The sequence below is a fragment of the Fringilla coelebs genome (genome assembly GCF_963513975.1).
Source record: "Fringilla coelebs genome assembly, chromosome: 1".
NCBI classification, from domain to species: domain Eukaryota; kingdom Metazoa; phylum Chordata; class Aves; order Passeriformes; family Fringillidae; genus Fringilla; species Fringilla coelebs.
Genome location: NC_140028.1, coordinates 117,792,804 through 117,820,755, shown reverse-complemented (window position 1 = coordinate 117,820,755; position 27,952 = coordinate 117,792,804). Strand labels below are relative to the sequence as shown.

At 39.3% G+C, this 27,952-nt stretch overlaps 1 protein-coding gene across 1 annotated transcript; it reads right to left on the bottom strand.

Moving 5' to 3' along the window:
• Positions 1–46: 46 nt before the first annotated feature.
• DAZL (deleted in azoospermia like) lies at positions 47–27,859 on the bottom strand (the record flags this gene model as incomplete). The annotated part of the gene is made up of 11 exons (XM_084208862.1): positions 47–307; positions 15,112–15,210; positions 15,952–16,053; positions 17,114–17,170; positions 17,937–18,017; positions 19,319–19,452; positions 19,773–19,839; positions 23,995–24,046; positions 25,377–25,468; positions 25,790–25,924; positions 27,668–27,859. 11 exons carry the CDS (start codon positions 27,857–27,859, stop codon positions 47–49), a joined length of 1,272 nt encoding a protein of 423 aa, XP_084064988.1.
• Positions 27,860–27,952: the final 93 nt, after the last annotated feature.

Sequence of the window (27,952 nt, the reverse complement as noted above, 5' to 3'; positions counted from 1 at the left end):
AAAGTACCTCTGTCTTACCAATGCTAAATATATCATTCCCTTGTACTCATTTGCATTTCCTCCTCAATTGGTACGAATTGGTGTGATTGGTAGGGAAAAGCATTCCTTCAGTGTCGCACAATTCCTTAGTACCGAGCAAGCTGCCACCTGGTAGCTCCAGGAAAGGTTCAGTAACTGACTGGCCCATGTCTGGTTCCAGTTTGTTTTTCCAAGATTCTTGCACTTGCAAGATCTTGAATGTCTTGTAGCTTTCAACATTGGAGTCTTCCACAGACTGAAGCACTCCAGACACAGAGGTGATGATAAGCTTGAGTGGAAAGGTAAAATTTCAGTTTTTGATGAACACTTTTCTTATTGCAAAGAAGTAATGCCATTGGGTGTTATTCAGAACTAAGCCATAACTTCTCAGAAATACCAGGAAAACTGCTTCCCAGTCTGAAGAAGTGGGACAGATTAGAAAACTCTGGAGAAGTAAGATCTATACTGCTGGTGAAGAGAAAATCAGACCAGCTCCCAGCTGCTAATGGTGATGGTGGTGTAACCCTTTCTGTCCCAGCAACAGCACAAAGCAGCACACAGTCTGACCCTTGCTCAGAAGCAGCAGCTATTTTTGACTCTCCAGGGTTCCAGAGCAGGGAGGCAGTTTACAACTCAGCCTGACTCACAGTTTTAGCACAATTATTGAAAATAGCTCACATTTAATTTCCCAAGGAGACTACCGTGAACATGAGTTCTACCACTACAGCATTTTAATGGCACAGGGCCATTTTTTAAAATTTATTATTATTAAAGTGCTTCTATTGTTCATTTGAAAGCAGCTACTAGGGAGCTTCAGAAGCTAGATTTAATTAATAATCAGTTTTCTTCTTGGAAGCTCTTTCTGAAAGCTGCTTTCTATAGTCTTGAAACCTAAAATGCATTTATAGACATAAATTTCTGAAGACTATACATAGTTATATAACATTGTGCGGATGTAATTTTTCACATGATCATTACTGACAAGATATGCCTCTGTAGGAACAAGAGGAAAATTGTGGCTACATCTAAGAATTTCTGACAATTTATTTAATTAATCTCTATTTATTCTGCCTTTCTTGAATGTTTTAGTACACATCTGGCAGATAACACAGATTTCACATTCTGATCTAATTAATAATTTTGGTTAAATCCAGGCTGTAGAAGAACTTTCAGAAACAGGAGAGATATACCCCCAAATGGCTGCATATGGAATACCATTGTCCAGAGAGAAATTTATTGCTCTATCAAGTTGGCACTAAAGCTTCTCTTGCATAGGTGCTCCAAAAACCTGCAAGTGAAAGCCCTCTATAAAAAGACAGCTAGTTACAAGCCAGTGCAGAAGGCCGAGACTTGTGCTAACAAGAAGCACTAAACTACTGAAGGAGCTGGAGTATGTGCCTTTTCCTTTCTATAGATATCCAGATTAAGCACTATTTAGTACCATCAATAAGGAGTTAGATACATACTCATACATATTTCTGTTTCTGAACATTCCAGTAGTTTAACAGAGCACTATGAACAAGTCACTGCATTTTTTCCTTCTTCCGTTGCATTAAGCTAAATCACATATAAAGGAAAGTAATTCTTAGAATTTCCCAAGTTGTAAATTTCCACCTACCTGATAGCTGGTGCCCAATTGTATTAATGAGGTCAGCTGAGATTCTCATTTGAGAGACTTCACTAATATGAAAAAGGCCTAGACAACCAGGCACTTTAAATAATGCAAAACTTCATGCAATTTTTACTAAGTGTTAAATAGTCTATTACCTTTCTAGTAAATGGATAGGTAAGGTACGCCCCAGAAAATTAGAATTCCATGAATTTCATAGAATCATAGAATATCCTGAGTTGGAAGGACCCCGCTAGGGTCAAAGTCCAACTCCTGGCCCTGCACAGGACAGGCCCAACAATCACACCATGTGTCCAAGGGTGTTGTGGGAAGAGTTTGCTTCATTACCCTCTGAATAAACTCTACATAGATACAGTCCTAGGAAGGTCCATACTTAATGAAACAATCTGAAAATGAATGAAAAAGTAAGTTACAATGAATTAATCCCTTCTGCAAACTCAGGATCTCACAAAAGTTGCACATGAAGTGTGTATTCTGAGTGCATTGTTTTATACATCAGAAGTATCACTGTGGCCTCAACTACCCTACCTCTAAGTTCTCTTTAAACTTCTCAGACCAAAAGCTACTTGAACAGTGCTTCACTCTCCACAGTATAATCTTTCCAGATCTCTTTGTGTAACTGGATCAATTATAGCTAATAAGATAAAGTTTGCTAAGACAGAATATGAACAAGGACTACAATCTAACCCAGACTCCTAAGAAGCAGTGGAAATAATAAGTACCAATGAACATTTTCTATTCTAGACCCAACTAGAAGTAACAGTGCAGGACAGAAAAGCCTGCTCCATAGAGACTCAATTATCAAGAGAAAATAATAAGCAGGGTACCTATGGATTACTTTCAGATTTTGAAAACTGTAAAATCGTATCATTCTAGGCAGTTCCATTAAGAAAGTGATTTCAGCATGCAGAACTTTCTGACACCAAAGACAGAAAGCCAATGATGATGAAAAGAAGCTGCTTGAGCACATGATGAATTAACAAAGTGAGCAGCATTCAAACAAGATAAATGTGGACTCTGTATTCATTAGCATTTACATACAGACAGAAAACCTGTGCACTTGTACTAATAAACAAATATTTTAGTTGACTAACTTTCCGTAACTGCAAAGCTTGGTATTTCCTGCACTATTTTAGTTTCCTGGAATGGTAAGGTGAAAAAATGTGCTGCAAGTCTTCAGAAACCTTACTTTGCCATGCAGTGCATTTGGGGAACAGCAAAAAACAAAACCATTAAGTTTCATCCTTGACCTTACAGTTATAAGTACATATAGTATATCCTTGTTGTGACAGATAAAAAGACAGTAAGAAAACACTAGTGGCATTTGTGACTAGTCACAGCAATGCATTTTCCCCACCAGCTCCACCTTCTCTTTGTCATTAGGTATGAAGTGCAGCACAAAGGTTGAAAGAGCAGTTAATAAGATTTCTAAAATGTAATATCAAAAAATCAAGTTAGGGAACTTCCATTTCCTAACAGGTCAAAGAAATGGAAGTTTAATTCTCCATGTTACTTAACTCAGACAGAAGTAAAATAAACCTTGCTGTTGTATGAGGAAAGACAGATTCTGTCTTTTTCCCCACACAGCCTTGCCAGGGGCACTTAACTGACCAATTCCCTTAACTGCCCTTGTCCTTAACCTAAGAGAGAATTCTGTTTCCAATTAAGTATGAGACATCTGCTTTGCAATTGAAAAGCATTCTTTCCAGAATAACTAACAGTACTATAACACAATTCTGTTTCATCCTTAGCTTATACATATGTGAGGGAACAAACACAGAAACATTAATTTCATAGTTTCTGAAGCTGTACATTAAAAGCCAAGCAGGCTGGTTTGAGGTAATACATCACCTCCTACCAAAACACAGACCCCTGCTACTTGGATTAAAAAAACACTCTGGTAGCTTGTAACAGGATCTGTCACCAAAACTCAAAGCTTCAGGACACAATAAGAGTCATCATTAGCTACAAATGTCCTCTACATTTGTTACAAAAACCATATTTTGGCATTACTTCATCATATACAGTAGAACCTTCCTGACTTAACTTGTCCTGTGGCCTAAGGAGCTGCTTCTAATTCTGCATAGAGGATATTTTTTGGTGCTTAGGCAGCATGCACACAGAACTTGAAACTATCATATTCACAACCAACAAAGAGTACTTCTAGAGACCTGCAGGTAGAAATACGTAATATTACTAATGACTGCCTTTTATTTAGGCAGTACCATCATAGGACTGGGTTTTTCTATACAGAATTCAAGCCCTTTTCAGAACACTGAGTATGGCAAAAAAATCTGTTAAAGAACCCTAATGGTCTATGAAAGAAGCTTGCTTCATCTTTTGAATTTTTTTTTAAGTAACAGGCTTGTTACAATTTAATGGATTTTTATTTTAGGTTAAAACATTACTAAGTCTTAAAGGCAATGATGAAAACACATTTCACTCATGCAGCAAATATTATTCTTTTTATTTATAACTGCATTTTATGACAATGTGGCAAAATACAGCCTGCCTTGTTACTCTCTTCAATATATACCAAAAGGAAGAATAAAAGACAAGATGAAAACCTCAGACACAAGCTACTAGAAGCTGAAGCATGTTCTCAAGCATCTATTTTTCCTTTTTATGCTTCCATTTACAGACAGGTTTCCAATAATGAAAATTACATACAATACTGAACTAGAAAAATTGATCTGGACACACACACAGTAGTTTTTAACTACGACTATTTAAGAGTCTCTATCAAATGTAGGAACTCAGCAAAATAATATTTTATTTTTTTTTCACTTCTTTAGTGGTGTGTCTGTAATAACGTAAGCAAATATGTAAGTGAACCCTAACTCTTTTTTTCTTACTCTGTTCACTGTTGGCTTCATAATACCCTATCATAAAGTGTCATTTATATTGGAAAATGTCATCCAAGAAAGCAAACATTTCATAGAGCACACAGTTCCCTAGGGGAAGCAGACATAGCAACTGAAAATTAAGTTATCCACAATTTCTGCCAGATAACTGCTTACCTTTTTCCAAGCAACCTAGAGGGATCTGGTCCTAGGAAACACTGAAAACAGCAGGTAACACCAAGCACTGGTAGGAAGGGTAAACCACATATCTGAGCTCCCATCCACTGGCAATTACTGTGTTCCATTACAAGAAAAGAGAGATTAAGAATGAGTATCCAGTTTCAAGAAGTGATCCATGTTCTTACTGATTTCAACACCACCTCTGTAAAAAAGGAAACAATGAAGGTGGGTAAATAAGTAGATTCAAAATATACGGGTTTGGGTAGCTCTACAGGCTTTTCTTTTTGTTGTTTTGTATTTGTCAAATTCTTCAGATTGTAGAATAAACTAGACTTACCTGAAAGCAGAAAGGAAAATCAAAACCCTTTCGGATTTATAATCCTTTGAAATACTGTTGAGTTCATTTAAAGATTTGATTTGTAAGCACTGTATAATAAAGAAAAGAAGTGAAAAGAGTTACAAATAAGCTGATGGATTTTTTTAGCTAAGGAACACATCACTGTTTCAAACTTCCCTATGGAATGCCCAGCTCTGTCCTGATGACATACTTGGAACTAGTGTCAAACCTGCTCACAAACCCCACCTGTCTTCCAAACCCACTACAACTCATAATGTGGTTTTTGGCAAGCTACAAAGCCTTCTCATTGCATTTCTTACGGCTATATTTTTTAACAAGAAAAATGAATTAGCCCACAGTAAGAATCGCAACATTTTGCAACGGACAGCTTTTATTGTCAAAAGGACAAACTGCAGTGTTCCCCAAGAGAAAGGGTTTAAAATTACAGTATTTGGCAGGTTTCTGTTAGCTTAATGCCCCACCTGCTGGCTGACGACTAAATGACATTGGTGACACTTCCCAAAGAAGTCACACGCCTATTATTCTGCCACCAGTAGGTAGCTATATGCTGTCATGGCAACTGGTACCATTCTGCGTACAAGACGGACTGCACAGCTGGGTCCACCACAGTGTGAAGATTAGCAGGCAGAAATAGAACCGAGATGGTTATAAACCAGGCGTAAGCCAGACAGATCACACTGAAGTATTACAAAGCAGAATGTGAACAAGAAATAATACAAAAACAGTGAACTCCTCATGTGTCTTTAGCTGGTAGGAATTCCTACACCTTCATCTGCACCCAGCTCAGTCACCATACTGATCTATGTTATATTCAGGCATAGTTTCTCTCAAAAATGGATCAAATTGTCTAGGACCAAAGGCTGAAGTCAAGGCTTAAAATGTAAAAAAAAATTCAGTCTCATTTATTTGAGAATGCTCTTTGAAAGAGCAGTTTTAAAGCTTACTTTAAAGAATAAGTACAGTCTACTGCTCACTTCTTTAACCAAACCTCACTTGCCTGGAGGAGCTCTTGTTGCAGTTAGCGCTGGCCTGACTTTAAGGCCGGCTTATGAGCTTGAAAAAGCATGAATAAGAACCCTTTCAGAACTTCCTGTGCTTAAATTCCCCACCAAGCTAAGAGAAACAGAAATGAACATGAAATGTTTCTGCAGTGGCCCTGAATTTACACAGGAACACAGAAGATGTTCTTTCCCTGGACACAGAAGGACTTGCTTAAGTGTCAGTTCCAGGATTTTTTTTTTATTTCAATCTACTGGCTCACCAGGAGCTCAAGGTTCCTGAACCTCTCACGGGTATTTCTTCATGGAATCAACCGCCTAAAAGGCTGTTTTTAAAAGCTGAAGAGATACAATCAAGTTACATATAGCATGGGAAGTAAAAAAAAAAAGTCCCTTTCCAGGCTTCCTTCAGCCCAGCAGCCACATTTAGTACTGTCTTAATGCAAAAAGTAGGCTTTGGTGTGAGCTGTCACACAACACAGCAGCTGCGCATCTTCTACAGCCCAGCATTCTGAGATGCTGTGCACCTTTCTGAGTTCAGGAAACCACAGCAGAACAAATCTCATCAGCCCAGACTTCACAACCTACTAATGGGCAGCAGCAGCACTAAAATACTGTTTTGGAAACTTCACCACTATTGATCACTTTTATCTTACTTTGAAAAATCTACATTTTAAAACCTGTTAACACAATTGGATTTTAATTAATGAAACTATCACATATCCCCTAAGAACACAAGTAATTTCAGTGTTTGTCTTTCTCCTAAATCAGGGAATAACCAATGCAACACTCAGATAATCACAAGTGGCAATTTAGGTTTTATGAATACTGTAACAAAGACCACACACTTATTTCACTGTCAAAAACACATGGAATCCAGCATTTACAGGAAGTGCCTTACCAATAAAGATTTGTGGGTAGTTAGTTTTCTTTACAATGGCTAGCATGAGGATGTTTTGGTTTTGTGCTAAACAGCGTGCTGATAATACAGAGATGTTATTGCTGAGCAGTGCTTACACTGAGCCAAGGCCCTTTCTGCTTCTTGTACTGCCATGCTAGCAGAGAGACTGAGTGTGCATGGGAAACTGGAAAGAGACACAGTGGGAACATGTGATCCCAACTGACCAAAGGCATGTTACAGACCACAGCACTTCATGCTGAGTTTATAAAATGGGGTGAAGGAGAAGTGGGAGACATTTGGAGTGGTGGCATTTGTCTTCCCTAGTCACTGTTACATGTGATGGGCCCCTGTTGGCCTGGAAATAGCTGAACACCTGCCTGCTCATGGGAAGAAGTGAATTAATTTCTTGTTCTGCTTTGCCTGTGTGTGAGGCTCTTCTATTACAAAGGCCTTTATCTCAACCCACAAGCTTTCTAGCTACCATCCTAATAATTAGTTCCCTGATCTAACTGGAGAGCAAGCAGCTGTGTGGTACTCAGTTGCTAGCTGGGGTTAAGCCACAACCCATCATTGCAACACTTTTCTCCAGAAGAGATTCAGTAAATAGGTTGTTTAATTATGTATAAAGATCTCTACTCTAGTGAACTTAAAATCAGGAGTACCAAGCAGGCAGCCTCAGTTAACGTGCCTAACATTTAGTGCTGTATTGGTAATTTTTATTGGCACAAGTGAAACAGCTAACAAAAAGGAAAATACCTACTTTGGGGGGTGTCCTTTCACACCTTCCCCCCCCCCCCCCCCGATAGTCTAGGCAAATCAATTCTGCACAATTGCTCAAAATAAATTTAATAAACAATATCAAGGGAAGTCTTATTCACACTGTTAACTTTTTGTTTATATGCAGTGAGCATATACCTTGATCAGTGATGTTTTCAGTGCAATTGCTCTTTGGCATTTCATAGCTACAGCCAGAGTCTGTTATGTAGGCCTGGATGTGAGAGCCCTCTGATGGCTGTAATGAAAACATCATCTGCAACAGACTTGAAACCTACCTGAAAAATCACATGTGAGCTGCTCACTTCCATGAGGCACTGTAAACCAAACTGGTTGTTTCCCCAGTAAGTTAAGAAGCTACCTTCAGATTTCCACCAGTTGTTCTTGGGGTACTCAGCACCTTGACTTCATCAAACTTTAGCAGAGCTTTTGATAGTTCTCCCCTGCATTCTCCTGGGCAAACGAGCTGCTCATGGCTTGGAGAAGTGGATGGTGTGCTAGGTAAAAATCTTCAAGATTACCAGGCCCAGAGAATACTGGCAAACAGGAGTTGCATCCAGATGGTAACTAATGGGGCTCCCAAGGGCTCAGTATTCAGACCAATTCTGTTTAGTGTCTCTATCAATGATTTGGACAAGGTAAGTGTACACTTCCCAGCTTGTGGAACACACAAATCTGGACAGGAGTGTTAATCTGCAGGAGGGCAGAAAGGAGGTCTGGACAGGCTGGATTGATGAGCCAATTTTATGAGACTCAACAAGGCCAAGTGCCAGGTCCTGCACTTGAGTCACAACAACTACCTGAAACCCTGCAAGCTTGGTGAAGTCTCTGGAAAACTGTGGTGGCAGAAAAGGACCACCAGTGCTGGTCACCGCTACTCCAAGATGCCCCTGGGGTTTAGAACCACAGAACCTACAGCTGGACACCACACTGAGCAAGACATGGCAATGGCCAGTTGGGTTACCCATAAGGACATCAGGTGGGACCACAGGGAGCTACAACATCTGCAGTTGAGTCCCATTAGCAATCACAGTTGTCTTAAGTGAATCCCAAGTTATTCCCACCATCTACTGCACTTCATTGAATTTCTTCACCTTGACATTCAGGGCACTAGGCAGAATCACATTGCATCAATACCCACCACAGGCCTCCATAATGCTTCGTTTTAATTAAACAGTCAGACTGCCTTGGTCCACAGCAGTCCCAAAACAGCTGCTAGGCCCTGAGTGAGATAGGACTGCCTGAACTTGAGCCTGCAGTGTTCTCAGGTGGCCAACTGCATCCTGGCTTGTATTACAAATATGATAGCCAGATCCAGCAAGCCATTGTCTCCCTGTACTGGACCCAAGATGTGGCCTTACCAGAATATTGTGTTCTTTTGGACCCCTCACTGGAGGAAAAATGAAGCACCACAGCATGTCCAGAGAAGGGCAACAAAGCTGGTGAGGAGTCTGAAGCACAAGTCTGATGAGGAACAGCTGAGGAAGCTGAGGCTGTTTAGCCTTGAAAAAAGAAAACTTGGAGAAGACCTTGTCACTCAATACAGGAGGTTGTGAATCCACCTCTTCTCCCAAGTAACAAGTTACAGGACAAGAAGAAATGGGCCTCAGATTTTTGCCAAGGGAGGTTCACCTTTGATGAGGTTCACCTAGAAATTTCTTCACAAAAAAGAGCTATCAAGTATTGGAGCAGGCTGCCCAAAAAAGTGGTGCAGTCACTATTCCTAGAGGCATCGACAAGGTGTGGCAGTTGGGGAGACTTGTTGGGCTCAGCAGTGTTAGGTTAACAGACTGAACTCAAAGATCTCAAACATCCTTTCCAACCTAAATTATTCTGATTTTGTGTATGGCCTTTAGCCAATTCATGTTCTATTCCCTGCCTCACTGTCCTAAAAGCTAGAAATTGAAGTGTGTGTGCTCAGAACACATTTCTACATGGTTACTTTATCTCATGTATGTAGGATCCTCTTTATAGGTCTTATGGAAGGCATGACTTATCTTTTTGCGATATACAGGAGCCACTAATCCCATTTTAATAATTTAACTGCTTCCTTACACTCAGGAATAATAAAATCAGCTTATGCTAAGAAATGGATGGCTGCACAACACAGCAGCACATGACTCTATTAACTGCTACAGGCCAAAACACTGGGTTGGTTTGTCCCCTTCCCCCACAAGGCAAGTAATTCTGCCAATCTGGTTAAACTCCATCTGGAGTACTGAGCACAGGAAAGACATGGACCTGTTGGAGCATGTCCAGAGAAGGGCCCTAAAGATGATCAGAGGGCTGGAGCAGCACTCCTATGAAGACAGGCAGAGCATGCTCTAGGGAGACATTACTGGAGCCTTCCACCACTAAGGGGAGCCTGTAAAAAGACTGAGACATTTTAGTAGGGCAAGGTGTGATAAAAAGATGGCAGATTTATATCGGACAGAATAAAGACATTTTCTTCCACGAGGTCTATGAGACACCAGAACCGGCTGTCCAGGACTGGTGACATCCCATCTCTGGGAACATTTATGATGAGAGTGGAGTTAGGGTGAGAGTGCTCTAAATTACTTGACCTAGGTTGGATCTATCCCTGATCATTGCAGGAGGGTTCACTAGATGTCCTTTAGAGGTACTGTCCAACCCAAGCCATCCCATGAAATGATCCACAAATTAATTTACAGTTCTAAGCACAAATTTTTTCCGAGGAAAAGAAGACAACCTCTATTTTAATTGGTGAGTTTAATCCTAAATTGTTCTAGAAAGATTTTACAAGAAGTTTAAAAGTTCACTGATGAGTCTTTCTTAGAGAAGCAAAAATAATGGAGGGAAAGTGATTTGGTTAGGTTTGTTCTAGACAAAAAGGGCATCACACAGAAAAATGTTATTCTTTTTAATTGAAGACAGCCTACAAAGATTAAATCCAGAGTGATCCTGGATGGGGTAGGAGAAAGCAGACTCCCTGACAGAATCATAGAGCAGTTTGGTTTGGAAAAGATCTTTTAAGGTAATCTAGTATAAACACCAAGTAGTTTAAACAATACCTTTAAATTTGGACACCTACTTACAAGAAAAGGCGAACAGAAGCTTAAAGGGCATGATACACACACCCCAAGAAGAGAAGTACTGCTGAGACATCAGTACTGTCTTATAAGCAGTACTGATATATCCCACTGCATCAGCAATATATTACAACATGCACCTTTAACTACATATTTAGAAATTTTGAGATAATTAAAATCAGAAAAACTATCCATACAGTAATTGCTTTTGGACTAGCAGCATCAATATTCTACAGCAACATGTTTTTAAATATAAATCCTGCCCTCATTTCTACACTTTCTACAGTCTCACAACCTTAAGGTGAAGGAGTAGAAAACCCTTTTTCATGCTTGTCTTGAGCACCCACCACACAAATTCACGCTACTCGGAAAAAAGAAACCCCCAAATACCCAAAACAAAACAAAAAAGAAACCCCCACCAAATACAAAATCCCCACAAACAAACAAGCCCTTAAGTCGAAGCTTGAACAGTCACTGGGACAGTTCAAAGGCTTTTTTAAACTCAGCTGGGGCCTTTTTCTTTAAAAGAGCTTCCAATATGAGTTTGTCTCTCAAGCTTCAGCCCAAATTTTAGTGCAGAAACAAAGCAGGAAGTAAAGATCTATCTGTGTTGTAAAGCTACTTAAGTAACTTTTGAGATGCATACTCTACCTGAAGAAACCTCAATTTTTTTAATAGCTTGGAATAATTTTTTAACTTTCTCAGCAAAATTAGAAGTGGCAGCTCTTAAATTTTTTCTCTCTTCTAAAATACCGGTCTAGAAACTAATTCCTGGAAGGAATCTAGAGTGTAGATCTGTTAAAGGACTTGAAAACATCTCCTTCAGTAAAGCACACAAAAGAAAACCCTGTGAAATAGAAAAGGGAGAACACTTTTGTTTCTTTATAGCAATAAAGGATCACATCACCTTCTGATTAAGATAGTTTAGCACACAAATACCTAGAAGGAAAAAATATTCCTATTTTGACAGGGAATTAACGTCTCTGCCAGACAATCATTCTAATGGAGATCCAAGAATACCATCTGTCTGGCTGTCTCATTCCAATAATAATTCTGTCAGGTGGCAAAGTGTGTAAAAAGATATGAAAAGGCCATCAAACAGCAAACTGGGGTACTTCAGGCAGGAAGTAAAATAAACCAAGTGTCATAGCTCTAGAATACCAATTAAATGCAAGCATTGTCTTTCTATCTTGTCTAAGCAATTTTTCTTTTGACAAAGAGCTGTCTTAATATTTAAAGTACACCCAAAGCTTTTTGAGTCTCTCACAGAATGTACATACTATGTGCAAGCAAATGCACAAGGACTGACTACTGCCTGCTAGCTCACAGTTAACATGGTCCACTTGATCTGAGAATACAAGGGGTACAAATTTGTAAAACTTCCAACCATGCACTGATTTTGGAAATGCCTTCAATCACAGCAATATTAAACAGATGTTTCAACTTTCTGAATACAACAGGAAAGAGATGTACTTATTGGTTTTGTGGTATGCTTTACGTTACATGCTATAGGGTACTTCAAAAGAACAATAAAAATGCACGGGTTGCACTACAGGTAAGCAGCTAGCAGAACCAGCACAACATGATCTAATGGAAGAAAAGTAAATTATATTCATAAGGCCTTGGCTATTCCCCTGTGATAGAAGCTCTCAGCACACCTGTAAGAATCTAGTACCATTTCAAGTGCACTATACAATTAACCTCCTTATCGGTCAAATAAACAGAAAATGTGTACTCTATGTAGGCATCTTCTGGTTAAATCTCTTCTGTTGGTGGTGGGACTCTTCAATGAGACAGCTATGCATAGGGCCCTTTATATTTTCTAAGGGCTACAGCAGAAAGCCTCAGGTAAGGTCTGGGGCAGCCAACACAACTTATATCAAGCAAAAAAGAAATCTACATTTGCAAAGAAACAACTACCTTTTATCAATAAACTGACAACACAGCTTTGAAACCACATGCAGGCTGTTTATATACTGAAAGTTAGAAAGAACGGGGTCGTGATTCAATACTAGAAAAAGCTTTGCAAAACAGATGCTAACACAAAAGTTAAGCACAATCAAGCCACTATCTTTAAAAGAGCAGTCTGAAAAAAACACGGCAAATCAGTATGATGGGAACACTTAATACTATCGTCAGTAACATGAAACAGCGAGTTGAGAAACTGGTATGGGCTTTGCTTTTTCCAGGTTAATTTATGCTATCAGAACATCGGTACAAAGCGGCATAAAGTGGCTCAAAAAACATTTATCATCATTCTCCCCCCACCCTCCTTTAATAAAGTTTTGTCCACAACACTCCTGAGAAGCAGTCCTTGGACTTTTGCTCTAGTCATATTCCCTTACACATCCAGTCCCCTTCTACATATTTCACTAACATGTGTTTCTGGCTAAGTCTTTGCCTAGTCATTTCTATCTCTAAACCTTCTGGAAATTTGAAACTGAACAGGCAGTCCTAAACAGCCTTATAGATACATCCTTAACAAGAGAGGCAGTTTTTCTTTTATTGTCTGGAGAGATTGAGGTGTTTGAGTAGGAGAAAAAAAGCAAGCTAGGACCCAACATATAAAAAGACTCTTCTCTTTTCTCAGTTCTACTCTTTAGAAGCTTCAGCTAGTATCTACACAAAACAAGGTTTGTTACTATGGATTTATAGTAACTGAAAACTTCACATAGAGTAGTATGTTCTTAACAGCTTTAACAAGTTATTATTTACATTTGTGACACCAGAAATTTAGGAAACCAAGGCAAAGTAAAAATTTATTTCACTGTTTCACAATACACACCTAAAATCTACATGATTATTAAAACAGTCATACACATATTCTTTGATTAACAGTTTGCATCACATAACAAAGGTTTATATAAGTGCAGTATTTTCTCAGAAGTTTAAAATACAGGTATTGCTAAGATTTTTCAAGTAAAAAACCTTGTATTGGCTGACTGAGCGTCCAATACAGATAACATTCTTGCATTTTAAGTTACATACAGGAATTTTAGTATTCTCTTCATTACTTACCCAAAAATAATAGTGATGCTCAAGACTGCAGGTACATAGACTGCCATCAATGAACATAATCACATTGATTATGTCGTCTAAAGGCAAGCAGGACTTACAGGGCTTCAGCTCAGTTACAACTTCTCATCTTCCTTTGCACTGATTTAAAAGCTCAGTCTTAAAATACATTCTCTTGGGCAAATAACTACTTCAATTTTTAAACTGCAGAGGAGTTAACTGGTCAATAGAAGTCAAATTGTAGTTAACAAAAACCCAGGTGTTAATGTAAAACAACGTGTAATATGCAAACTGTACCTTAAAGCTCAGAGAAAAATCCACATAAAGGAAACATATAAACTCTCTAACATTCCAGTCAGTTATCAGGGGAAGCACACAAACAGTAACACTGAAGTTTGTCAACTCTTACAACTTCAAACTACTCAAGCAACAACAACAGTATCAGAACACGTAGAACATGAGTACAAACATAACTTTAAGTAACTTTGAGAACTGTTACATTCTGTATTGCTAAATTGAACTGTAGTACCATCTACTTAATTAATTTAGATACTTTGAAGTCTTTGTTGATCAAATGGCTTTGTGTACTGTCTTTCCTTTTCTGAAGTGGTATGTCTTACCCTCCTGGGATGGGATAGAAGAGAGGACAAGAAAAAAAATTCAATTAATCAGAATAAAGGAACCATCTCCAGACACTCTGTACTTTTATTCACCCTCTCCAAAAGTGAGAAAACACAGCTTCTGCATTCCCATTTCAGAGTACACCTGTCTAGTTCACATATCTGCTGCTTTACAAAAAGAAAGCAAGGTCTTAGAAATTAATAACCTGAAATTACACAACTTGGAATGTAATCGGAGATTGCAAATCTACAAAGACGGAACACATACAGCAAAAAAAAGACAACCAGCTACCAACCTGGACTACAATTTATTGGTTAAAGCAGAGACAAAGCATAACTAGCCACCATCCACAGTAGCTATTTCACTGTACAGACTATCAAGGTTTAAACTCAACATCCTCTGTCCAAACTAGGGAGTAATCTACTGCTTTCAGCCACATCACTGAGAAATTACTAGCCAGACTTATGCTCTAATTGTTCATTAGTTGACTGTTCAGCAATTTTTTATGCTTTCCTGAGTAAACCCACTGAATCCAATTTCAGCACTTTTTTCCATCATTAAGCAACTGAGAGGCAAACCCACACATCTCAGAGCATGTACAAGGAAGAAAAAATTCAAGTGGCATTCACAGATATTAATTGCTTCATCTTTATGGTATCCTGTAGGTGAAAACACCAAAGGTCAGCTATGTTTCAGGGATATAATTTTACTTTCACTACATACCTTTACATTGCTGTCTTGTGATACAAAGTCATTTGTCAGCTGGTTCTCAGGATTAGACAGACAGGATAATACTGTTTGCATGCCCCTGTCCACAGACTTCTGAAATACAGTTATAGGTGCATATAGAGTTATAGGTTGTTTTCTTAGGGCATTACTAGCTAGCAATGCCAGTGTGTCACAGGGTTTACTTGGAAATCATGATTCCTCAACTGCCTTGTGTTCCCTGAGACACTTGTAATTTTTTTGCCCCCCCTGAATCTTCTAAAACTAACTCATTATCCCCCTTCAGTGTTACAGCATAACAATTCTAATCAGTGACATGCCAGTTTGCTTGTGGATGAGGGTGACAGCCGAGAAATGAAATTTCTCCTTTAGAAAACTGAATTCAAAGCAAATTGTTCACTAAATTGGGGCCACCTTCCACAAAAAAGTGAGAAAGGGTGAAAGTTACCAACTCAGATATTTGAAGCGTAAAATAAATCTACCTAAAACAGCAGGCAGTGCTATCGAATCTGCTTTTTTAGTACCTGTAATTTTCCCTGCAATGTCCACAGATTAGGCAAAGTCTTGTAAGTAGACTTAATCAGGTAGAACACACACTTTATCCAGCCCTTAGCACTGCAAACAAGCACTAACAGTTTCAAGGAAACATGAGACTTCTGAAGTTATACACAGAAATCAGATACACAGAACTTAACAATAGGCTTAAAGTAGCAACTATAACCCTGATTTCTAGGATATATGTCTAAGGCCCTTGACAAAGCTATATAACTCTCATGTGTAAATTTCTAGGAATGGCATTTATGATAAAGACTATTTAAGTTTTGAGAAAGCACTTACCTTTTGTGGGCTGCTAGGCAACTGCGTGGGCTCTGGAACAGCACATTCCATCTGTATAAATCCTGGATCCTCAGAGCCATGATAGTTCACTGAAGTATACACCTATAGAGTTTTTAAGTATTACAATGTTTCAGTAACACTGGAAAAACATGCACAGTTATGGTGTCACTGATCCTCATCTATCCCTAAACTGTGCCAAGTTTATCTTCACAGTTTTGTCAAGTTTCATGAGTAAGGGAAATATTGTGTCGTGACCCGTTTTACTAAGATAGTTAAGAATGATACTTATAGCTGCTCAACTGAGATAGTCCTAGAACAGCTGTCTGCTCCTACAATCAAGCTTGTAACATTTAACAATGAAACCCCCATGCACACCTACTCTAAAAATATTTTTGGCCTGCTACCATTGAACTGTAAAGTGATACATTATGGCTGTATAATGTATCCACATTCATGGATCTTATTAAAAAAACTATTTCAAGCCAATAGTGTAATCAATATTTCAATGACTTCTGATAACTTTCAGGAAGAGAATACCATTCACGAGAAAATTACTTATTACAGCTTTGAAGCACTTCATCAAAACTGTAGTCAATAAATACACCTAAATATACAAAAATACCAAAAGGGCAAGTTTAAATTCTGACATTGTAAACAAATACAGAGCATTTTTTCCCCTTTCTCACAGGCCTTACTCGCATTAAGTCACAGAAAGCAATGAATTTTTTCAGAGGCCAGCAGCACCATCTACAGTTTGTAGTAGCCTGAGAAAATGTTTAAAGCCTAATGGAAGGAGCCAAAAAATTCATCAGTATTTGCAAAGAACATGGAGATTTTTAACTTAAAAATTGTACATGAGGTCAACTTCTTTTTCTTTCAACTTTTCCTGAAAAGCCAGCCCTATTTTATTTAGAATTCTAGAGTTCTGTAACTAGAACATGTAGTTCTAGTGCCAAAACCAGACAGATCTCTTCCACCAGGTAACTCAAAAAGGCAATATATCAGTAGAAATTCTGAACAACGACATACAATCTTATCAGCAATTACATATTTTTGTAGAGCAGATTACACAGATCCAGACAGACTTTTTTTAAGTACGAAGCTGTAAAAATACTGTGCTAAGTAAGAAGACAGTTTCAGAAGTCTAAGTTTGTAGACTTACCGGAGTTGGAGGTATTACATAATTTCTTGGCTCCCCAGCAAGCCACTGTGGTTGAGCCTTAAACAAAAATTGGACAAGAAACACCTTTTACTCATTCATTTCCAACAGACAAGTAATTGCTCTGTAGGAGCCACTGTTTATAGCATTTCATCTCTGGATTTTTCACAAAACAATTCATTAATACACAGTCTTACATCCAGCAAGATACCTTATTTTATTCCACTATCACCTTCTCACTCCAAGTTAAAGAAAAATTTTAAAATATTTTTTAATATTGGGAAAATAAGGGAAACCAAATACCTACATTGAAAACAGATCTCAAGCCTCTAGCTGCTTCCAGTTACTACTAGTTTTGCATCAGTAACCAGACTTAGCCACCCTCTTCACTTTTGAGTTCAAACCCCACTATCAGCTAAGCACCTTCTCTGACATTTTTATAGTGCAAGAGCACACCCCCCCTCTATATACATCAAACACTGTGTCATCTGATAAAATTCTGATTCCAAGTACCTAAAATCCCACACTACAGCATGTACAAAGGCAAAGCTCCCTCCCACAAGTACCACTAATTCACATACTTTTCTAATTTCAAAGTTGTTTTACCACAGTATATTTAAGAAAAAAAACTATAAAAAGAAAAGAGTATGCTAATTTACTGAACAGTTTTCATCACTATTTTGTTTTTGCTTTAGTAGCTGTGAAGAACTGAAGGAAGATAGATTTTAAAGAATGAGAAGCACAAAGATCAGACTGCAGTTAACACTTCATTCCAGCTTAGTCAGGTATCCAACAGTCTTTCTGCTTCTTCTAAAACTTTACATACCTGATAGTTGTAAGCTGGTTGATATCCTATGGGAACTTGCTGCTTTAGCAGTACAGCTGGTGATGAACTGTATGGATAGGGCTGCAAAGAAAGCTTTTTTTTAAAAAACAAAACTGCAAGTTTGAAGCAAGATACAAATAGGATATTTGTAGAGGTATTAGCCAGGAGCACATTTTTAGAAGTTACACTGTTATTTCAATTCCAGTGCAGACTAGACTTACTGTTTAAAAGCAGCCCTTAGATTTCCCACAGGGCTTGCTTCAGTACTTCAGGCATTAATAACATCTATAAAGTGAGATTCCAACTCATATATCTAAAAATCCCATTTCTGCTTGTAACTGATCTTTTAAGCAATTTCAGAAGTGCAAGTCATGCCATAAACTTTGAGAAGTAGATCTGAAGCAGACTGACTACTATGAAATAATGGAGTACAATCTGAAGGATCAGTTTCTAGGAGGAAAAGGAAGCTAAGTACTCAAATTAAGAAAATTTCCTAGCATTTCTTTCCTGAAAGTATTCTGACACTGTTAACATGGAACCTTCTCAGATTCTTCAGGGAATAGTTAAAGGCATATTCCAGCCTTTAAGAGAATTGATGCTCTTAAATTAATAAACTGAAGAGAATCAGCAAGAATACTATTATCAAGCTCTCTGCCTTGCAAGAAAGTATTTCTGCAAGTTTGTTCTTCCACCTTGTTTAAGATATACAAAACAGAATCAGACTGTAGTCAGTACTGCCCCATCATACAAGGCTAATGCAATAAGAGAGCCTGATCTGGTTCACTCAAACGGCACAGGACTCCTATCCAGGCCAGAAGCACTGTACCCACACCTCAGAAGGAATGCTCATCTGAAGTACCAGTACAGTGATGCCCTGCAATACTGTGCTGGGCACGGCTATTAACAGCAGATGCTGGAACACAGTGCTCTTGTAATGCAACAGCAGTTTAAAACCAAGGATATATTTTGCTAGGAGAAAAGTACCTGAGAACTTCTGATCCCACTCTTAGTTTACAAAAATACATTTTAAATTTCGTAGGTTATTCTGAAGCAGGACAGCAGCACATTAAATATCTGGAAACATTTCATTTGTGAACTGCATTTGTGACAGGCAGTAATAACTCAATCTTCCCTCCACTTTCAACAGCTCTCATTCCTAAAGGTATCATCTCCCTCTTGTTTTATAATGAGTTAACATCCCTGAATCAATTTTTCAAGGTTGCTGGCATTCCTTTGAAGTGGTTTGAAGTTGGGAAGGCAATATAAGAACAGGCAGGTAAGATCAGATTGGAATCTCAATACATACTCCAAAAGTTGTACACGCTTGCACCTTCAAAAAATATTTAATTATGATTCAAAACCAGTGTCAGGAGCAGTCTTACCTGAACATAGGGTGTTACTGGGTTCATGACAGCTGGAGGCTGCACGTATGTCTCCATAGTCTGATTACCCCACACACTCTGGAACTGTGGTGGAGGAGGACCAAGAACTATTTGTCTGGGATGCACGCAGGAATCTTGTTTTGAAACAGATAAATAGTATTAAGACATTACTACATGTATTTTGTCAGAAATATGAATTCAAGCTGGAAAAAACCTTAAGGATTTTGAATCTCAAATTTAACTCAATATTAACTATATTGTATTGTGCTACCAACCTCACTCTTATTAAAACAACATCATACAAGTGAGGTCACAGAAGTCAGAACCCAGGTTTAACTGAAATATACTGCATCAGATAAAAAGTATTTGCAAGGATAATGATGTACAATTAAGAACAAAAACCTGTTTTATTATAATACCTGCAATATGAACAAATTTACTTAGATATACTTACTTAAGTTCTGTTGTTTTCTGATTGCTGGGCCCAGTTTCAGCTTTTTACCATGGAAGTTTATTTGTGACTGAAAGACAGGTAATTCTCCGTAAGCTGGCAATCAGCAAGGTGAGAGGTTTGTAGGATTTTAAAGAGACTGGACTCTGCTTCTACATCACAGTACAACAACTCTCATAAAGGCTCAACAGCTTCCAGTCTCCTCTCTCAACACCATACGCCTTTTATCTCAGATTTCCTGCAGGGCCCTCAGCTCAGCTGCTTACTCATACAACCCTCCAAAATGATGTATCACTGGCCCCAATAGTAACATGCACTACTTAAATTTGCAACTATGTATCAGTGACTGTCCGCCCTGCTGCTTTATACACACAGGTCCTAACTATTCCTGTCTTGGTGAGTGTACTATTGGAAAGTGACCACAATCTCAGGTTTCTAGCGAAAGATTTTTGGTTTAGCACAATTTTAATACCAAGCATTAAAGTCAGTATTGGATGCAGACAGTGTCTAGATTCTCTATCATATGCAACTCTACAGAAGCACCTGCTTCAGAAGAAAATACGCGGGTTTGCAATTTTCTCCCATTTCCACTACAGGAAGTGCTTTGAACAGGCAACAGCAACTGTATTGTTGCCTGTAAAACAGGAAGAATTATAATGATTACAAAAATCTTGTTCATTCTAATTTCTATCAGTCTGAGAAGATGATTCAACAGATATATGGGGGTGAAAAAAGGTGCAATAACCTGACTAGTTTGACAGGTGGACTTCTTTGGCTTTTACTTTTTTTAGGGGAAAGTGTCTTGGTTGATTTTGGGCATTTTTAAATTAATTCTGGAATCCTGTTGTGCCCAAAATCATGCAACTACCTTTTCCACCTCAACAATGAGAGGACCTAGGAGACAGGCCTCCCCTCCAAATGAAAGGCAACTTTCCAATCTGAACTGCAAACAGCTTCATGCTGGACCAGAGTGCAGTTACAGACCTAAAGCAGAGGCAAAACACTGTCAGGCTGAACAAGGCTTGAAAGGTCTTGTTGAACAGGCAAATGAACACAGGCACCAAGAGTACTCACTTTAGAGAGGCTCTATCATGTTAATTTACAGAAAACACTGTGACCACTCAGTGCAGATAAGGCCTGAAGTGATTTAGTGCAGTAACCTTTGCATACAACTTGAGCTCTACAACACCCATGTAAATGTCTTCCTTTCTTCAACCCCTCCAAAAGCCAACAGGTTCTATCTGAACATGCTTCTTCCTGAGATGGCAGGTATTTGTACTGCCTGCAGACCTGAAACACGCACCGAAAAGAAAATCCACAATATGCCTCTGGGCCTTCCAAGGCCTCTGGTATACAAACTCATATCAGTAAGTACTATATTAACAGAGAAACACTGCAGGCTCCAGTTTTGAAGAAGCACACACAGAAAATCAGTACTCTACGTGGCTCAAATGTCAATGCTACTCAAGAGGTCTCCACAGATATTGTTACCTCAGAGCAAGCATTTCACACAGATGCACCATAATAAACGTAATACATAGTAAAAAGAAAAAGGTGCTCTCAGATGAAGTCTGTTCTTCAGTACAGCAGTCACAGTATATTTTTGTTATTATACCACATCAAGTAACAGCAAGCTTTTAAAATCTTTTGGTGAGAATCAAGGATTTCCTGCTGGGGTTTCATTACTCTCCACTTTATTCAAACATATCCTCTTCCCACTTACAGAGCTGGATGGCCAGTAAACACATCTGCACATCACAGAACACTACATTTGTGCCTGGCACATCTATCTGGATTTGTCTTTCTGATCTACTTCCCTATCTAAGAGCTTCAGAAGCAAATGAGAGACTGTTCATCCTCCAGAGACACAGGAGTTTTCTGAGGCAAAGACTTCAAAGAGGCAAGTATTTCAATACATGTTATTTTCATAGCTACTGTATTCAGGCTGGGAAGAAAGAGGGAAAATAAAAAGCTTTGCCAGTGGTTTGTGACCTGCCCAAGTCTACCAGAACCAAGTACCTGATCTGGTTATAAGTGCTAAGATTTAAAATTTCTGATACCTAACTCCCAAGATCAGGTCTGTAACAGTTCTACCCTTTCATCTCCTGTGTTTGCTACAGGGAAACTACATGGTGATAGCATCATGGTTTAATATAGTTTGGTTTTTAGTTAAGCAAAAAATCCACCAGCTACCTAAGTGATTCCCTGTAAGGACCCTGGTAGCTTTCTTCAGACCTGACAAAAATCAACCAGCTGGCCAGTTTTCAACACTGACAGCCTGTTAAACCACTTAAAAAAAGCTGAACACACCTCCTTGAACCCACATTTAAAAATGAACAAAGCCTGGAAAAATCTCTCTTGCGTCCAGCCTTTGAACACTGGCCAGGCCAGGCCCCGCTCTGCTGCACAGCCAGGCTGACAGACATTCTGTGGTGGGAGTTCCAACCACAGCCTGGCCCTGGCTCTGGTTGCGCGCTGCCGAGCCATCCTGCTGGCACCGCAGTGGCCCTGCGGCTGGAATTAACTGCGGCAGGGGCCAGAAAGCAGCCATGTGGCCAGAGAGACGCTGCCCAGCAGAGATCACATGACCATCCACAGGCCTGGTCTCCTTTACATGGCATGAGAGGCTCCTCTCCCTAAATAACTGAAGAAAAGATTTTAAAAGCGGCAAACTGACTGAAAATACCAAATTTGTCTCTCTACGTTGTTAGTAAGAAAAGAAAAGAAAGACTTGGGGGTAGGAAAAGTGTTCTAAAGATTTATTCTGATTTCTTATTATTTTTCTTTTAGTCCTGATTAAATAAAGTTTTCTTTTATAAGCTTTAAAATTTTGAGCCTGCTTTGCTCTCCTCTTAACCTCATCCTGCAGCAGAAAATGAGTAAATGTTTCTAGTGAGTGCACTGGTGTTTGGCCAGCCCTAGACACAATACACACAAGAACAGCCACAGCACAATCTAGGAGGCTTAAAAAAGACTTGTGCATCCAAATGCAGAAAAATGACATGCTAGAGAAACGCATTTCAACGACTGAGACACAAGTAAAAAATTAATACTGTCTTCCATGATACTGTTACTCTTATGTCCTAGGTAACCCAAAATGTTATTGTATTTCATCCATCTGTGCCCAAAATTGCTACTGTCTCTTAAGACCCTGGAGCCAGAAAACACAACCATGGGACAGAGTGGGGCAAGTGCCCCAGCTTTGCAAAAGTTCAAAGCAGAAAGAGCACACTCTCTTGACTGATGGTCTTTGCTCAGGCAGAGCCTCTGCTCTGGGGCTTTTCTCCCCCCCTTTTGTTTCTCTCTTGCATCTTGGACAGGCACAAGGTGAATTCCACAACTGCCTGTTTGCAGCCACCATGGAGCAGCCCTGCAGAAGTGAAGGCAGAGCCATCCCAGCCCAGCTGCCTGGCCTTGCCTGGCTGCCAAGGAAGGCAAATCCCTCCATGACTTCTAGCCCTTAACCAAGTCCCAGCTGCTGAAGAGTGCCAGCTGTATTCCTCAATGAAGAGGTAAGAAGGGGGAGGGCTGTCACCATTTTCCCCTTGTCTTTGGAACTACAAGGTTGGTCAGCTGCAGAGGCCACTACTTTGGGAAGGCGTCACCCCACCATTTCAAGTCCTCTTTGTTCCCCGGGAGTCCAGGAGATTTCAGCAACTTTGTAACTAGTGACTATTACTGTTATTTTTTTGGCCCTTGCTATTTCCTTTTTTATTAGTAAACTGTTATTTTTTCACTTATATCTATCCATATTTGTTTCTCCTTTTTGGTAGAAAGGGATTGGTGAATCTAAAGGAGAGATTACTCATTTTAGAGCGTCCCACTTTAATTATCTTAAACCAAGGCATCCCAATAACTAAATATTAACATTTCTGCCATAAGCAAAAGGGTTCTATGACAATCATCCGCTACCAAAACCAAGCAGCCAAACACCTCAAGGCTTTCAAGCACATAAATAAATGAGAGCAATCAGAAACAAAATGACATGAGATGTTTGACCATACCAGGCTAAAAACTAATCAGCTGAAAACTAATCTTGCTTCTTATTTAAGCAAATACATAATGACTTTACTACCAGTACACATTTTGGAAAATTTACCTTTTGGGCAGCCCTAGACTTTTTTGTGACCTAACTTACTCTACAGGGTACATAACTTGGCTTCCACAAACTTGTCTCTAGCTTTCATACTTCAACTTCTTAGAGTATTTTGGACAAAGAGCTTACCTCAACTATCTTTTGGACATCCACATTGTCCAGGAAAGACACAAATCCATACCTAAAAAGGAAGAACAGACTACTCAGTAATCAGTTTCATTTGATTATTAGCCAAATTCTTTGAAACAAGACCAGTTAACAACATGCCAGGTACATTATAGTGCACATCAAAATTATCAACTAGGACATTAATTTATGATTCAGCCTAAAAATGTATTTACTGCTAACTAACAGTATTATGGGGCCAGATGAAAGAAACTAAATGCCAGATTTTAGAATAACATGAAATAGAAATAAGGGCTACTTTTCCATTTTAACTACTCAAAATGAGTACTGCTCTTAATATTAGCAACTCAGAAAGTTAAAAATTTAAATAAGATTTGACTTTTCTTTAAATTTTGAATTTACTACAGAGGTCTGGAGGAAAGTAGGTATTATAGGAACAGTAACACCAGTGAGAGGGAAGCAATTCTTGAAGAGGTTTTCCAGTTTATTTCACCACATCCCTAGTTTATCTGGTCTACACAATTAAGATCATTTCAGAGCATTATAGTAACAATTATGTCCCATTAATGGCATAAATAAAATTATTATCAATACTTGCAACATACACTAACTACACAGCACGGGTTCACTTTGCAGACTAGCAAGGGATATGAGAAAATGAATCTTATTTCCAACTCTTCCATTACTACATATGCTGAAGAAAAAGATGTGACATTTTAGGATCTAAACATAGAATCTAAGAAAAACTGGGCTGGAAGGAACTTCAGCAGGGTACTGTATCCTTCTCATCAGGAGGGATAACCTCAAAACTGGGATGGCTTCCTAAGAACTCAACAGGGTAAGGTCCTTCATCTTCTTATTTAAGGGTGTCACCATGGTAATCCAGAACTCTTCTATATATTCAAAGGGAATTTCCCTTGTTTCAACTTTGTTCACATACTTAGTCTTCACCCAAACAAGTTTGGGCTGTTTTACTCTAGAACTTATTCACAAGCGTCAGGAGAGGGCAGAGTCACTGCCCTGAATAAGCCATCTTAGTTCTCTTAATCATCCTGAACTGTCCCCTGATTTCTAGCTACTCTAGCCAGCAGAAGAATCCTACAAAAGAATTGGCTCTGTAAGCATCACATGAGTTAGGCTTTGTTTCCAATGACTGAGTGACAGTGAGCTTCTTTTCCCTGAACAGAGAGAAGATTATACAGATTTAGTTGGGGGCAGTATGGATTTACTGGTTTCACAGTCTTAACTCACCATAACAGAAAACCGCAGCTAGTATTAAGGCTTAAGCATGTCAAGTGAGTTGCTAAGCACCTGCTCATATCACCTATTACAGAATGCTGTCCACATAAGCATCAACTTAAAACAACTACTCATATTCTACCCACCCCTTCGAAACACCAGTTCTGTCAGTGATGACCTTCACCTCCTTCACAGTACCATACTGTTCAAAGACACTCCGAATTTCTGCTTCATTCATCTAAAAGAAAACAAGGTCTTAAACATTTTAAAAAACATTCAACTACTTAGAACTGATTTAAAGCAGACAGTACCATTTTTTAAACCCATTTTCCACTACCATAAGAACTAAAGGTTAGTTTTGGAAGACATGTTCCAGAATGCTCCTATGACATTTCACTACCTTCTAGACTGGCAAATGCACACACAAAGGAAAAAAAAAAGAAGCCCCACCGCCATAAACAAGTAAAAAAAAATCCGCACTAAAACAGGAGGAAAATTTCCACTTATTCTCCACTGATGTACCCTATATTCATTTTAAACAATTAAAATATATACATACCCTTATGTCAATTCCACCAACAAAGACTGTGTTGGGCATGATTTTTCCTTCCGGTAAAACATAGCCCTGACTAACTGTTGCTGAATAGGCACTGCCCTCAGTGGTGCTTGAACGCTGGGTCTCCACATGTGCTGCCTAGAAAGTTTAAACAGAAATACTTATTTTAGTCAACTAGATTCCATTTTAAGACACCAGAATGCCTGCCCCTTCCTACAGATATAGCAAGGGATAAGGAATTTCAATAGCACAAATGGACCATTCACTGGTTCTAACACTTCTCAGTTCAAATTAAACTGGCTGTACAAAATCTGGCAGGAAGATGAATATGAAGTGAGCAGTTTTTCACCCACCTGGTATTCTGCTTTTGTTTGGCTGCATACCCAGCTAAAGGGCATTTGAACTGAAATCTGAGATGGCAACTCCTCAAGCTGACCTAACTGCTGCTTTTACTTCTTTCTTTCTGGATGTGTCAGTGAACCAAGCTAGAAGTGGTATTCACTTTGCTGTGCAAGTTCTCTGGCAGCCCTAAAACAGGAAATGGCTCTCAGGAGAGGAGCCCAGCAAGCGCCAGAAGCAGCTGAAGGAAGCTGGTAACCACAGATACTGCTGATACACCTGTCACACACGGCCTTGGCCACCACGGAAGCGCAGTGCTTGTGTCTCACACTAATGATGCAGAATTTTCAAAGAAAATTAACTTATTTAACACTCTCACACATTATGTACCTGAAAGAAAGAATAAACAGACTACTTAGGCATTCTAGCAAGCTGGGCAACATCAAAAATAAGATTTACTAGTACACATATTTCCTAGAACTTGAAAGGGAGATGAAAAATGCACAGTGGTAAAATTCTCCTCAAACAAAAAGAAAAAACCTCCCTCCAAAGCCACTTTTCAAGTCCTCAGTAGTATGATGGAAAACACTTGCCAATTCAAAAACATTACTGTCTTATCTAAACCCAATTAATTTCGCCAACATAGCACTACACAAATTACTGTCCTACATACACAATGCACACTGCTGCTGAATCAGTGTCCAAAGCCTAAACTACCTCAAGTTTTGAAGAGGGAAATTCTGCCTATGATGGATTGTCTATACTGGAACTACAGCATCAGATGAAGTGACTCATCCCTTTAAAATTACTCTAAAAAATCTAATTGGTCTTATCTCAGGAAGTAGCTCTGAAATCAAATTTCCAGATATCATGAATATTGGGGTTTATTCAGTTTTTCAGCATATCAGAATTAACAGGTGTTTTTTTTTCTTCTTCGTCAAAATATAAAAATAATATGTTTCCATTTTTTATATTTTATGTTTATGCCTTTATTCCTGCAAGGATGAAGTTTAAATTGATGAGGGGAAACTGGTATAAAGGTCCTCCTTACAGTACTCAGGAAACCAGTTAAGAATTTTAGCAAAAGAAAAGGTGGAAAAGGACGATTGTTGGGCCACGTGAAGTGAATACCTACCTACCCACCCACGTGTGTTACAAACATCAGTCAGGTTTATGCTCATCCAGGAGAGAAAAACGTTCACCTTTTTTTTGGCCACACAAGCCCCTGACTTTTCAGGCTTCTCCCCGGCCTTAGCACATTCTCTGTTTAAAGCAAGCATTTCAATTTTTTTAAAATTGAAACATTTAAACCCCGTGACCCACGTCCCGCTGCGCGGACACTGAGCGCAGTCTCCCTGAGAGCGCGGGTGCCTGAGGGAAGAGCACGGCTGGCGCCGCAGCCTTCCCGCTGGGCACTAAGAGGAGCCCTCGGCCCAGCGCTGCACGCTAGGCACAACCTCTCCTGTATTTAAAAAAAAAAAACATATATGTATATATATGCATATATATAACCAAAACCAAAAAAAAGCCCCACCACCTTACTCTTATAGTGTTTGAAGAGTCAGCGCTACAGTCGCAAGTCACGTTTCTCAAATAGAAAGAACAAACAGCAAGCAGCATGCCCGTGCGAGCCGAGGAGCCCGCGGCACGCCGGCCGACGCCGGGCCTTTGTTCCGGCAGGGGGGGACGTAGGACCTCGGGCAGGCGAGGCGCCGCTCGTGGTGCCGCCGCCATTTTACCTCACACCTCGGCTGCCGTGCACCGACGGGGCGTAGGCAGGAAGGTTTGGCGCTCAGGACAACGAAAGCTGCTCGCAAGCCCCAGACA